The 14281-nt window shown below is 45.8% G+C and overlaps 1 protein-coding gene across 4 annotated transcripts in view; it reads right to left on the bottom strand.

Annotated features, from left to right (window-relative positions):
- The window catches only part of GRIK1 (glutamate ionotropic receptor kainate type subunit 1), a 323076-nt gene that overhangs the window by 109488 nt on the left and 199307 nt on the right, over positions 1–14281 (bottom strand). For all 4 annotated transcript variants that reach the window (XM_066370386.1, XM_066370384.1, XM_066370387.1 and 1 more), the window contains exon 3: positions 10114–10371. In XM_066370386.1, the coding sequence (XP_066226483.1) occupies positions 10114–10371 (258 nt within the window). The remainder of the gene's footprint in view (positions 1–10113; positions 10372–14281) is intronic.

The following is a 14281-nucleotide window of genomic DNA, read 5'->3' as shown; positions in this document are numbered from 1 at the left end:
ATCTGTGGCTCTTGTGATAAAAGCTTCCTTCACTCCAAGGTCCCAAGGTTTGGTTCTGACATACGGGAAGTTGTGAGCAACCCTTCAGAATCGAATGGACGGGGGAGATGAGGAGGGGGGGTGTTAGAGAACCAATCCAGACGTAAGGCTCATTGTCCTGTTTAATTTTTTTTTAGCATAAACAGAGAAATTGTGAGAGCGTTAGCTTCTCTGTACACTTGCTGCCATTCAGCTCAGTCCACATGGCTACAGGCTCTCAGGTACCAATAATGGCCACTGGCCTCTCCAGCCTCACTCGCCCAGAGCTGCAGGTGAGCATGCAGGAAGGGAGAAAACCACATATGCAAACTTGTGCATTTGTTAGTCCTCCCGACCCTCCCATGAGGCGAGCGTTCTTATCCGTGTCACGACAAATAAAAAACCAAGGCTCACAACAATGAAGTAACAACCAGAGGGTCACATTGAGGGTCAGGAGGGGCCTGGGTCAAACTGTTGTCCCTGAGCCCAGTCCCTACTCTCCCCCTTCCCATCCCACCTTATAAACAGGAGCCGTCGGTGCCATGGGAACAAGTGTGAGTTTGAGCTGTTTGGTGAGATGGGAAGAGACAGGGACCTGTTCTTCCTCCAGGCTGCTTTGTCTCTCTCCAGTGTTCCCCTATCCCCTCCTGCTTCACCATCACATGTTTTTTTTTTTTCAACTTGACCATGACCCCAGGGAGATCACTGTGACCTTTGAACAAAACAGGAAAAACATTGTGCAAGAGCTTCTCTGCACCCGACAAACGGTGATTTGATTCTTGGCAGGATGGAGCGTTGGTCCTGAAGTGTGTCTTCCTCACCATGGCGACTTCCACAGGCACTCACTGCATTTCCAGTCGAAAATGTTTGCTCTCATCATTTATTCATGTGTGTGTGTGTGTGTGTGTGTGTGTGTGTGTGTGTGTGTGTATGTTTTATATAAATGTTTTATATATATATAAAACATTTCCAGGGCACTCACTGTGCCGAGACCCGTGCCCCATACTGGGGGTCTGACGGGACCTCACCTTGCTTTGAGGCCCTCGCAGCCACATGAAAGGGTGTGGTCCCATCTGCTCTCACACTGTGGATAGGGTGTTGGTTGCTACATAACGTTTGAAATGATGAGAACACCGACGGGGGCTGGAGCGGCATCCTCAAGGTTGTCTTAGGGCTTGAAGCCAGGCTGACCTTGTGACTCCTGATCTAGGGCTCTTTCAGCAAATCAGGAATTCTCCTGACTCAGGTTTTGGGTCCACTAACCAGCTGACAGAACCGCTCACTCACTCACTTCATAAACAAATAACTGTGGAAATAAACAGAGGAGGGAAACGGACCAGCACAAAGCCTCCAACATTCCTTTGGCAGATGAGACCATTGATAAATAACCTCTCTCTCCTCGGAAAAAGTGACCGTGCACTTCCACAGTTGTTTCACAAAAAACAGTTATTTTAATACCAATAGAGGAGGAAGGAGAACAGCTCACTACTGAGGATCAGTTTCTCACTGACTAGATTGATCTCTGGGAAAACTCACTGCTGAGCCCCTAACATTCCCACCTTGCTTGCACACAGGTGGACCAGCTCAGGATGAGGGAAAGTCAGCAGAGTTAAAGGTTACGGCCCCAGGTTGTGGGCAGAGCATGAGCAGGGAGCAGGGAGCCTTGCATTGCTCTTCCAAAGCCACCGTTTGCTTAGAAGAAGCTGCAGAATGTACAATCCACATGGCTCTTCCAGTTCTCAGCAGACAAAATTGAAAGAAGTTCCTATTTATTTGCAATTTTTTTGCAGCAATCCACCAATCATTCACAACTCATTGCAAAGGAGAGCTAAAGATTATTTGCTAACTAAATAATTCCTCCAGGGAAAGTAAACTGATTCAGGCTGAGCTCCTAACTTGGTGAATGGTCCTCGACTTCGGAAGCCAGCCCTGCCGCACCAAGCCGAGCTCCCAGCTCTAACTAACTCAGGTACCAAGAGCAGTAAGGGCACACACAGGTGCACGGTGAGGGTGGTGGGGTTTGTTAGCCTATGGTGGTGGTGGGACTTGAGAAATCGCATGAAGATGAGGAAGCAACCAGCAAACCCAACAGAGGGCCATCCTGCAATGAAACCGACCTGGACTCTTCAAAAATGTCAAGGTCAGGAAAGGACAAGGAAGGTTGAACGGTTTCACACCAAAGGGGAGGCTGAAGGGACATGACAACTGATCACAGTGGCTGATTCTAGGTTGCAAACAGTGCGTAAGGGCGATGAGTGGGACAATGAGAGGAACTGGAAAAACATGTATGTATACCCATGCAGGGTGCACATGTGCATGGTCCAATTCTGGTCACTTCAGAAGCATTTAGAGAGAACCAGACTCAGCACATGTGTGTCTCCACCAGCCCTTCCCTATGGGGAGAGTGTGAGGACGACCAGGCACAGGTGACTCTTCCATAGAGTGGCGGTGGGGTCCATGGACTCTGGGTCCCTCTGATCAGGTAAAAAGGCCAGAGAGCTTTCAACCCTCTTGGCTACGAGCACCCCGAGCTGGCCTGTCTGTGCCAGGGACAAAAACACTTTCTGGATGGTAAACTATGGTTCCCTTTGGTCACAGGAAGGCAGTGGGTGCTCAGGATTAATGTGCCCTGAGGCCCTGTGGCCACCAAGCACCAGCGTTCCCCAGCCCTCTAACCCCAGTCCTTTCTGAAGAGATTTTTTTTCTTACTGTTACTTACTCATGTGTTAATAGAATTGTATCAGCATCAAGTTTTCGGTATTTGATAATTGTGGTGTGGTTACAACAAGGAAGGTCCTTATTCTTAGGATACACACTAATGTATTTAGGGGTAATGATGTCATAACACCTGTGAAATGGCTCAGCAACAATGCCACTCATCATGACGGTTGTTGTCGCTGTGTGCGCAGGGAGAGCCACAGCGCACCACACAAGGGGCAACGGAGTAATCTGGGTGAAGGGGGTGGGGTGTTTTTGCACATCTCTTGCAACATTTCTCCAAGTTCAAATCTTCCTAAAGAAAAAGACACACCTGTAGCTATGAACAATACAGGGACTCTCCTTTCCTGCCCCCACTGCCAGGAATGCAACCGGAAACCACACCCTTGGTTTGAACAGCACCTTCCAGCAAGGAGCCTGTTTATTTCCCACGCATTTGGGCTGGGTTCTGCATAGAGAGATAGCTTTCAGAGGGTCCAAGTGGCAATTCCAAACACTCTATTTTTGGGCCACCTATCTACTCTGCACTCAGATATGACAAAGAAACATGCTGAGTTGTATGAACATCGGGTGACAGTGGGGACAGGGGGAGCATGGGCCGAGAAAACAGAACCTATTTCCAGCAGGCATTTAAAATTTCCCAGGACTTCTCCTTATATAATAATAAACTGTGCTGTTTCTGCTGCCCCACCACACTTTTTTATGAAGTAGGTTACATGCCTTATAAATAGCTCAATGAACCTCAGAACACACCTCTGAGGTGGGGCGTTGCCAGGGATGTTTTGTAGCAGGGAAACGGAGGCACAGTGAGGTTACTTGTTTGGAGTGGCTCTGAGAATGAGTTATAGATGCCAAGAATTGGAAGAGACCTTACAGGTCAAGTCCTCCTTGATGCGTGAGTCCCCTGCAGACAGCTGCTGCCGGACATCTCGGTGTGACAAATTCTCTGTCTTGTGGGGCAGCCCAATCTATTTCTGGACAGTGTCAGTTATATTTAATAAGCATTGGTTCAAAAGAAAACTACTTAAGTTTTCCAAGCCTTAATCCAATTCCCAGTTCATTAAACCACAGCGGCAGGCTTGGTGCCTTAAACGTGAATGTAATCAGCCACAGGACCTGAAGATAGGATCGCACATTTTAAATGTTAATTTCTTCTTCATTTGAACTCAGAAACGGCGTTTCACAAACTTGCTGGTGTATTAATAACTCAGACCGAGTAGGACTCTTCAGGGTATCCCTCTCCATCTCCTCCAGGGTGGAGGAAAAACTAGACTGCGGAGGGGGAGCATGAGTGACTTGCCCAGGGAAATACAGCATTTTTAAGTGCAGATCTTCAGACACAGGATTTTTTAAAGTGCATTAAAAAAAAAAAAAGGCAAGACGTTCCAAAGAGAAATTGTGTCCCTTGTTCACAAAGGACCTCATAGAAGAGGTCCTAGTATCATTTTGTTTTTTTAATTCAGAGAGAGGAAGGGAAGCAGAGAGACAGACACCTGCATGTGCCCTGACCGGGATCCACCCAGCAAGCCCACTAGGGAGTGATGCTTTGCCCATCTGGAGCATTGCTCCATTGCTCAGCAACTGATCTTTCTTAGTGCCCTGACGTGGAGGCCATGAAGCCATCCTCAGCACCCAGGGCCAACTTGCTCCAGTGGAGCCATGGCATGGGGGGAGGGGAGTGAGAGAGATGGAAAGAGAGAAAGGGAGGGTTGGAGAAGCAAATGGGTACTTCTCCTGTGTGCCCTGACTGGGAATTGAACCTGGAACATTGACACGCCAGGCCAATGCTCTATCACTGAACCAACCAGCCAGGGCTTAAGAGGTCCTGATATCAATGGCTGCGAAAACTCATACACCCAGCGTGCAATACCTGAAGATGGGTTTTCTCTGTAGAATTCTTCATGTTTGAATAGCACTCCAGCCAAGAGATGGGGTGAGTAAATGTGGGGGAAAGGATGAGAGTGGAGGAAAAAGTTACAAATTGTCATCTTGTTAGTATCCAGAGCCACGACCCCCCCCCCCAGTAATCTGGGGGGCTGTGGGAAGGCAGGAGCACAGGGTTTGTTAAGGCCAGCACTCACGGCAGCCCTATGGGGCAAGTCGGGATGGCTGAAGGTGAAAAATTCACTTATTCTTTTTTTTTAGTGAGAGAGAGAGAGAGAGACAGATAGACAAGGACAGACAGGAAGGGAGAGAGATGAGAAGCACCAGCTCATAGTTGTGACACCTTAGTTGTTCACTGATTGATTTCTCATTTGTGCCTTGATGGGGGGAGGCCTCTAGCCAAGCCAGTGACCCCTTGCTCAAGCCTATGCTCTATGGGTAACCCCATAGAGCATATGTCTATGACCCCATGCTCATGCTGGTAACCCTGAGCTCATGCCATTGAGCCTGCACTCAAGTCGGTGATCTTGGGGTTTCGACCCTGGGTCCTCAGCATCTCAGGCTGATGCTTTATCCACTGTGCCACCCCCTGGTCAGGCTGCACTTATTTTCTTATTTGACACTGATCATATACAGAATCTTTTATTTTGGCTTGGTCATTGAGGCTAAAATGTTAATTTTCTCCAAGTCTCAACCATAGGCCTCCAGTTAAGATCCTTGGTTCTGGATGATATATCTTCTACCTGTTTTCTAAGGGAAATGGAAGGAAATATAATAAATGTAGCAAACCCAAGTCACTGTTCAAACACAGCCGTAAGAGCTGCTATTTCCCTTGTTCGCAGGGCAGCTGAGCATACAAAATCCTTTGCTTATACAAAGTAGCTACAACAGGGCAGGGCTCACGGTGCTCGAGAATTTGCTTGTGACACTTGTGGTCATTTCCCTTATGCTGTTCACCTAGTTGCTCCCTTTCTATCACTGACACCTTTATGCGCGCTCCTCTCATTTCCATTAACCCTCACGGCAAAGCAGGGAGCCTCCATGTCAAGTGACAGCTAGCAGTTCATTCCTGTGACCTGTATGTCATAAATCTCACGGTGCTGATGTGTTAAGAAAAATGACTTAGGGCAACCACAGGCAGAAAAAAAGAAAGAAAAAAACCTAAAAAAAGCTCTTGACAGCCACATGTTGCGAAGTCAGGGCAGTGGCATCTGGCTGGAACCCATTTCTTGGTGGCCCCGTTGTCCTGTTTGTGTGCTGAGGATTCTCAAGTTTCTATCAACAGTCCACACCGCACTCCTGAGCTCCAGTGGACATTGCAGACTTGAACTTAATGTGGTCTTGATCGAACTTGGGATGTATTCTCAGTTCTCCAAATTACCCCCCCCCCCCACACACACACCAGGTAAAGGCAACCCCATCTGCTGAGTCAGGCGAGAAAGCTCCAAGTCCTCTTTCTATTTCTCTCTCTCAACCTCCACTCCCTTGGGCATCAACAGCCCAGCATTCAAAATGTTTCCAGAACCTGAGCCTATCTCACCCCCTATTGCTATCCCCCCTCTCCTGCTTCACTTTTGCAGGAGCTTCCTTGTTTCACCCTGGTCTCCTAGCATTACCAGTGCAATGGCCAGACTGGTCTTCCAGGAGGTAACCCTGGCCGTGTTGCCCATCTACAGAAAACTCTCAGTGCCTCCCACCCTGTTTCATGAGGAGCAGAGGCTCTTCCCAGGTGTAAAAAGCCCCAGGATCTACAGGCTCTCCTCTCCTACCCACCCCATACTCTGATCAACCACATGGCTGGCCCTCTTGCTTGTTGTAAATGAAGGTCAGAGAGACACCGAGCCTGTTCACTCCCCAGCCTATAGCAGAGCCTGGATGGATCCCCTGTGGTCCACAGAGCCTTTGTCCCAGGCCATCTGACCTTTAGAGGACAGTTTGCCGTGGTTCCCCCTTGCTGAGAAGCAGAAACTGCTGATGTCCCCGCTGCTCCCAGCACTCAGCTGCTCGGCTCTTCCTGAGGACTGTGAGGGAAGCAGAGCTGGGCTCCCCCCGGGGCTGATGCAGCTCCGGGTGACCCGTGAGCAGCGGTTTCTCATGGCCCGGTCACCTCCAAATGGCAGAATCAGAGAGAGCTGGGAGGTGGAAAGAGGAACAGCCAGGTCACGAGGGAGGGAGAGAGGATGCAAGAGGAAACATGACTCCCCCAAAGTCCCTAAGGGTCTCCTGTATTGTCACTTCTAGGGGACAGAATGCTGCCTGCTGGTTCTGAGTGGATTGAGTTTTGTCCTTAAAGACACGCACACGCTCCCACTGGCTTCTCTGGGAGTTACGGGCCATTTCATGCCCCAGACATCTGTGCAGGTTTCAGCCCATTTCACCAGCTCCTCTGTTCAACTGATACAGACCCGAGAGTGCGCTCTTCATGGAACCAAATCCTGCTGTGTCTTTTGGGGATGAGGGTGCTGAAACACTAAAGCCCTTTCTCTTCCTTCAGGTGCTAAATTTTCTGCTTTCTATGGCTTAATCATCACTGCCACCCAAACCCTGAGTCAAACAGTCTTCAACCCAAAGTCAAAGAGGTCTGCTTTATTGAGCACCCTTGACCAGCTTACCCTCTGGGCTTTGAATGAACTGGCCCAGTTGATTACTCATTTACATTTTTAATGCCTCTGTGGGCACCATCGTGTTCATATGAATCACACAACACACAGGGCAACACACAAGCTCACGTTGGACTTTCAGATTGAGCAGGTGTGCACTGAGCTGCAGAGCACAGGTGAACTCAGCAAAGAGGAGGAGGAGACTCAGTGGGTTACAGAAGGTGACAGAAATGGTAGTTTGAACTTTCTCCTCTGCAAAAATAGCCATTCCTATGGGTGCTCACCAGATGTCACAGTAGTGATGAGGGCCCCAACTTTTGTCGTGCTCTTATGAGTTATATTTGTCTAAATGCAAGTTGAAATCTACAACAGTTGTGCTCACACTTTTGGTTAAACTGTTTCTTAAACAGAACTCAGAAGTTCCGATATAATGTATTGATTTGCTTTCATTTTAGGTGGCCCCACTTCCTGGAGAGGGTGGAGACCCTGCGGGACCACCTGCAGTGGTGAGAAACGGTTGAGTCTGTTACTCACAGGGTTTTCTGTTCACAGAAATAGGCAACACGGAAGACCTAAATATACTTACTGTATTTTTCACTCCATAAGACGCACTTTTTTTCTCCCCAAAAGTGGAGGGAGAAATGCTCGTGCATTTTATGGAATGAAAAATATGGTGTTTTATTAAATATTTTAACACACCATTTGGTTCAGAACTTTTTTTTTTTCTTATTTTCCTCCTTAAAACCCTAAGTGTGTCTTATGGTCAGGCACGTCTTATGGAGTGAAAAATGCAGTACATACAATCTAATGTCCTCAGGGTCTTTATTTGGATGGGGCGTTCATTTTATAAACATTCTTCCTTCACAGCAAGCAGGTGAAACTGCAGAAATATGACTGCTTGTGGCTTATCCTTCCTGGTATAAATGCTTTGAATATAGCATTTATAAATTATACATCAGTTACCTTCACTTTTTTCCTAAAAGGAGATGAAGTATAAGAAAATACATATCTGCATATTTCTGGCCAGAATGGTCTCTTTCACCTGACAGTTTAACATGGAACCAACGTTAGTGACAAAGAGAGGCTCAGCTCCTCCTCTGGGGACAGCGAGTGTGGTGTTCAGTGAGAGGGACTGGGACGAATGAAAAACTACTAGCACGAACCATTAAAAAGTTTTAAGTGCTTAAGTGCTTTGCTTTATTAATTTTTTACTGATCATTTTATTAGTCTTACTACCAAAAGTGTATATCAAAGAATGGAGCTAATTTTAAGTATTGGAGAAAAACATTCAGAAAGTAAATACAGTCGTCCCTTGGTATCCTGGGGACAAGCTGCAGGGCCCCATGGACACAAAGCCTGAGGCTGCTCAAGTCCCTCTGTGCAGTGGCATGAACACCGCCTACAGTGACTCTCTGCATCCATGGACTTTCACTGCTGGTTCTGATCTGCAGTTGGCTGAATCCTTGGCTGTAAACCCCAGGACAAGGAGGTCAGCTGCATGTTTATTAAAATAAAAAACATGCCTGTAAGTAACTGGGGCATTTGAAACCTGGGTTGTTCAAGGGTCAACAGTAATATCACTCCTTCCATGGGTATTAGCAAGCACTTTCCTATAGACCAGGGCTGTGTTAGGCAGCAGATTATAAAAATAATTAAGATAAAGTTCTGTAACTTAAACAGAGAATTGAAACATGATGGGATGGTTATACTTACGAAGTGGCACTGAACCCTGTGGTGGTCTCAGAGTTTGAGGGAGGAAGTGATGTTTATGAGTTACTATGGAGAATGAGGGGGCTCAGCACCCTGGAGAATCTCTCCAGAGTGAAGGGCCAACCTCCGAGAAGAAGGGAGGGGAGGGCGGGGGGCAGGGTGAGTATTACAGAAGGATGCCCGGCTCATCAGAGCTGTGGTGAGAGCCCGGGGACTGCAGCGAAGCTGGTGCCAGACCGATGAAGACAAAGGGCTAGTGAGCAGCTGTCAACCAGGAGGACCTGGACTTTCTTTTGTGGACTATGGAGGGTCACCAGCAGGATCTAAACTGAATAAAAGGGGGGACTGAACTCCAAAAAGTCCCTAAATGTGGTCTTAAGACAAATGGGAAAGTCCCATTAAAGGAAACGTCAAATGAGGGAAGGTCAGGGAACATGTCTGGTGAGAGCAGGTGCTGGGCACCACACATCTGTCTGTCAGCCTACAACAAGCAGGTGGCACAATGCAAGCGTCACTCGGGGCTCCATCTTCCGCGAGTCATGCTCCCTTCCCCATGAAAACGTCAGCTTTGCTGAAATAGCTTCTGAGCAGATCCCTCTTTGTGAACCCACTTTAGAAGCTTGTCTGGATGTTTATGTGGCTAGTCATCAAGTCAGAACCATACTTGATGGTCGTTCTCAAACTTTCTCTGCATTGTTCAAGGAATGGAGTCTGGGCCCCAGTCCTAACCAAATTGGAAACATGAAATGACATCTTTCCTATTTTGATTAGATAACTATATATATATATATATATATATATATATATATATATATATAGTTGATATATATATATATATATATATATATATATATATCTAAAAGTTGATATTTCTTTTTAAACATAAATCCTCCTAACAACACAATCAGCAGTTGAAATGCTGTAGAAATGTTTACCTGAAACCTATATACTCTTATTAATCAGCGTCACCCCATTAAATTTAATTTTCTAAATAAAATTGTAAAAAAAGAAAAAGAGAACTCAACCTCCTCAAAGAAATAAGAATGATCTTGCCAGGGCATTCCTAAATTAGAACACTCTCCATCGGCTTCTTATAAAGGAGTGTTCCCATGCCCTCCACCTGGTGCGTCGGCCCCACAGAATGTTCAGGTTCCGTTTGCAGGCATGGCCAGGTGAGTCCTACCTGTGCTGTCTTCGTACACCACGGTCACGGTTCTCCAGTTGTAGTAGAGGACCAGGTCCAGGATCGCCCTGCTGATGGCTGCGTAGTCCGGGTAAAGGTTGATGTAAAACAGGTCTCTGTTGTCCACTGAGGGGTGTTTCCAGCGGGTCTGGATGTGTGGGACCTGGAGAGCGTTACAGATGGACTGCACAGCACTCACGGAGGAGCTGTGGGATGGGCCAAAGAGCGCGGCCACGCCAAGGGCCAGCTGGTCACATGCTGCCGCCCCAGATGGGAAGGGAGAGAGCAGGACAAGGAGAGAGAGAGAGAGAGAGAGAGAGAAAGCCATGAGTTCACTGTTTCCTTCTGTGATCCCTTTCCACCTGCATGCGCAATCCCGTGACCAGAGCCCGTCAGATGCTCACACGCTGAGGATGGATGTGGGACTGATTAAAAACATGTTCCAGGGTCACTCCCTGCAAATTAAAGTGATGCAGGTCTCACGTCATGACCTTTGTTAGGTGACGTCTAAGCCCCTGCCTGGTAAGTGGTACCAGGGGCAGTCAGAGCTACTCTGCAGCGTTTGCTAAGTGAACCTCACATGAAGGGAGTGTGTCACCCGGCAGGGTGGCAGTGGGGATATTAACGTGTCCACAGAAGTCAGCAGGTGCTCTGGATGACAGCAAAGTGCTTCAGCTGCTATTGGAAAACTGCTAAAGAGCATTAAGTGGTACCAATTCCTAATTACTCACAGAAGGGTGGGATAGCATAGCTTAAAGGGATGCTAAGAGACATCATGTCCAGCCCACTGTCACAGACAATGAAATATGTCAGGGCCCCTGGGCAGTGGCAGAGCCCTGGGACCCAGCTCAGATCTGACATCTCTCAACTCAACACCAGCCCACAGGCAGCCTCATGAGACTAAGTCAACCTGCATTTAAACATTAACTTATAACATTCAATGATTTTTCTCATTGTAAGATCATGTATGCTGATTGAGAATTTAGAATATTTAAAAGTGTAAGGAAGAAAAATGGCTATGACATTTCATCATCTTTAGATAAAGTCTATTTATTTTGGTGTTTCAATTTATAAAAACAAATCGAGTTATTAGATGGGTACAGTTTGATTCATGACTTTCTTACTTATTTATTTATTTTGGTGAGAGGAGGGGAGATAGTGAGGTAGACTTCCACATGTGCCCCAACCAGGATCCACCTGGCAACCCTGTATGGGGCCGATGCTTGAGTAACAAGCTATTTTTAGCACCTGAGGCTGTCACACCCTGATGAAGCCATCCTCAGTGCTCAGGACCACACTTGAACCAATCGAGTCCCTGGCTGCGGGAGGAGGAAGAGGGAGTGAAGGGGGAGAGGGAAAGGAGAGAAGCACATGGTAGCTTCTCCTGTGTGCCCTGAACCAGCCAGGGCTGATGCATCACTTTCTTTATTAAACATAATTTGCACACTAGCGTGTGTCCATTTTCCCCAAGTCATTACAAATTCTTCATGAGTATATTTTTAGTGTCTGTAGAAGAGCCCATATCATGATATGTTATCATTTATTTAACTATTCCTACAATATTGAATATTTAACCTGCTCCTAAGTTTGGGCTATTAAAAAAATAATATTACAACAGTTATCTTAGTTCTTTTATTTTTCTCTGAATTTTACATTGCTTTCTTAGAGTAGATAACCAACTGCAATTAAAGGGTATTAATATTTTTAAGACACTTGATACAAATTAAACAAATTCCCTTCCAGAAAGGTTAGGAAATGTTATCTTCTACAACCATGCAAAATAGTGCCTACTCATTTTATGCTAATATAAATTTATGCTGACATTAAATATAAATTTAAAAACATTTCAAATTTATACTTTAATGCTAGTTTAAAGGAATTTGAAACTGCCAAGAGATCATTGAATATTTGAATTAGATTATAGCTAAAATATATAAATAAAATTGTGGCAATGTTTATGATAATGTCATTCTACAAATAAAAGTAAGTAGAAAAATTACATGGCTTAGTCAGAATCTCCAAATCAAGAGAGTTTTTTTTTTTTTTTAATTAAGTGAGAGGCAGGGAGGCAGAGAGACAGACTCCTGCATGTGCCCCAACCAGGATCCACCCGGTAAGCTCCCTACAAGGCAATGCTCTGCCCATCTGGGGCTTCTGTGCCATTGCTCGGCATCCTCAGTGCCTGGGGCCAACTTGCTCAAACCATTTGAGCTATGGCTGCAGTAGGGGAAGACAGAAAGAGAGAGAAGGGGGAAGGGTAGGGGGAGGGGAAGAGAGCAGATAATTGCTTCTCCTGTGTGCCCTGACTGGGAATCAAACCCAGAACTTCCACATGCCAGGCTGATGCTCTACTACTGAGCCAACCAGCCAGGGCCAAGAGAAAAAAATTAATAAATAAAATTTTGAGAGCAGAACTTCAGCTATCTCTGGGACAGCTGATGTTGATTGTCCTGCACAAGGAAATGTCCTGCTCTCCAGCACTGACCCACCCCAAGAGCAGGAAGGTATGTAGTTCTGTACTCTGTGCTAGAGGTCGATGTTGTCCTTATTGTAGAAAGCCCATTTTTCTGGGGGTGTTTTTATTGGTTGGCAAAAAAAAATGAGAGCATCAGAGTATACGAGCTGTTGTTTTGTCTGGTGTGAGCAACAGATGGAGGGTTCCTTTAGCTCAGGAAATTCTTTTAGTCAGTAAATTACTAGTTTTGAGGAGCTTTGGGGTTGTTTAATTTATAAGTCTGGCATGTGGGTTGAAGTATAAGTTGTTAAATCTGGTTGGCTTTCTGAGGTACTTGACAATGCTTTTGTGTGCTTGTGTGTGTGTGTGTGTGAGAGAGAGAGAGAGAGAGTGTGTGTGTGTGTGTGTGTGTGAGAGAGAGAGAGTGTGTGTGTGTGTGTGAGAGAGAGAGAGAGAGAGAGAGAGTGTGTGTGTGTGTGTGTGTGTGAGAGAGAGAGAGAGAGAGAGAGAGAGAGAAGGAAGTTAGAGATTTTACCTGTGGAGACAAGTTATATAAAGATGCCTTGTAAACTTGAAAATGCCATATAAATATAAAGTTTTATCATCTGTTCATAGACAACACTGACCTATATAATATCTACAGCTCTATCCATCTTTAAAAGAAAATATTCTATTACTAAGGTAATGCCATAGACAGAAAAAGAAATCATTATACTGTCTACTTTTCATCTTTGCTTCCAGGAAAATAAGTTTTACATTTTGTTTGTAATGAACACAGAGACTCTTTCAGAAGATTGTGTTGGGTGAGCACATTGAAGTGGGTTGATTCTATGTGGAAACAACCAGTATTCAGCTACTTAGAGATCAACGTGAACGTGGCGTTTACGGCAGCCCAGGTGTTGGGGTGTGTCTGTTGGGCACAGTACTCCTCCGGACCGAATGAGCCCTTCCTGTTCTGGGGCCATGAGCGGGCTTTGTTTCACACAAACACCTGGATCGTGTCTCCAAACACTCTTGGTCAAGGCCAAGCTCCAGGTGTATAGAACGTGGCCAAGTTTCAAAGACCCTTCTCAGAACTGTGTATTGAAACAAGACCCATTATCACAGTGACTCTTTCTATGAGACAAACCTCACAGTCTGCACATAAATTAGATGGCTTTTGGGAACTTTCTGTTCCAAGGCCAAAAGAGAATCCAATGAGTGACTGCAGAGACCGCTCTCACAGGTTTTATCTTTTCTTCTTTAATTTTAATTAATTAATTAATTAATTTCTCCTGTGAGGCTCCTTACCACATTTTGGGACACACAGAGCACACAATGTATACGTCTCAGGCCCTAAGTGTCCAGCCCAATTCAATGATTTGTTTTTATAGTGTGGTTCCATGTATGTTCTTTCTTTTATCTTTACCATTTTATTATTATTATTAAGGTGTAATTGACATCTAACATTCTATCAGTTTCTGGTGTACAACATAATGATTCAACATTTGTAATTTTTATTTTTCTATGATTGTGTGGAAAGGGGTTAAAGAAACAATCAGGGAGATGTTGGGAAAGCCCAGTGGTTTGCAACTTAAAATTCAGGGGTGATGTGTGTTGTGGGCATGTGCACATGTTCGGTGGATGTGACCTTCCACAAAGTTCCATTTGACTGCACCACACAGTGTCACGCTGGCGTCTCAGCCCCGGGAGGAGAGGCAGACCCAGCCTGAT

Source organism: Saccopteryx leptura, chromosome 2, assembly GCF_036850995.1.
Source record: "Saccopteryx leptura isolate mSacLep1 chromosome 2, mSacLep1_pri_phased_curated, whole genome shotgun sequence".
NCBI lineage: Eukaryota > Metazoa > Chordata > Mammalia > Chiroptera > Emballonuridae > Saccopteryx > Saccopteryx leptura.
This window is presented reverse-complemented; position numbering and strand designations above follow the sequence as displayed.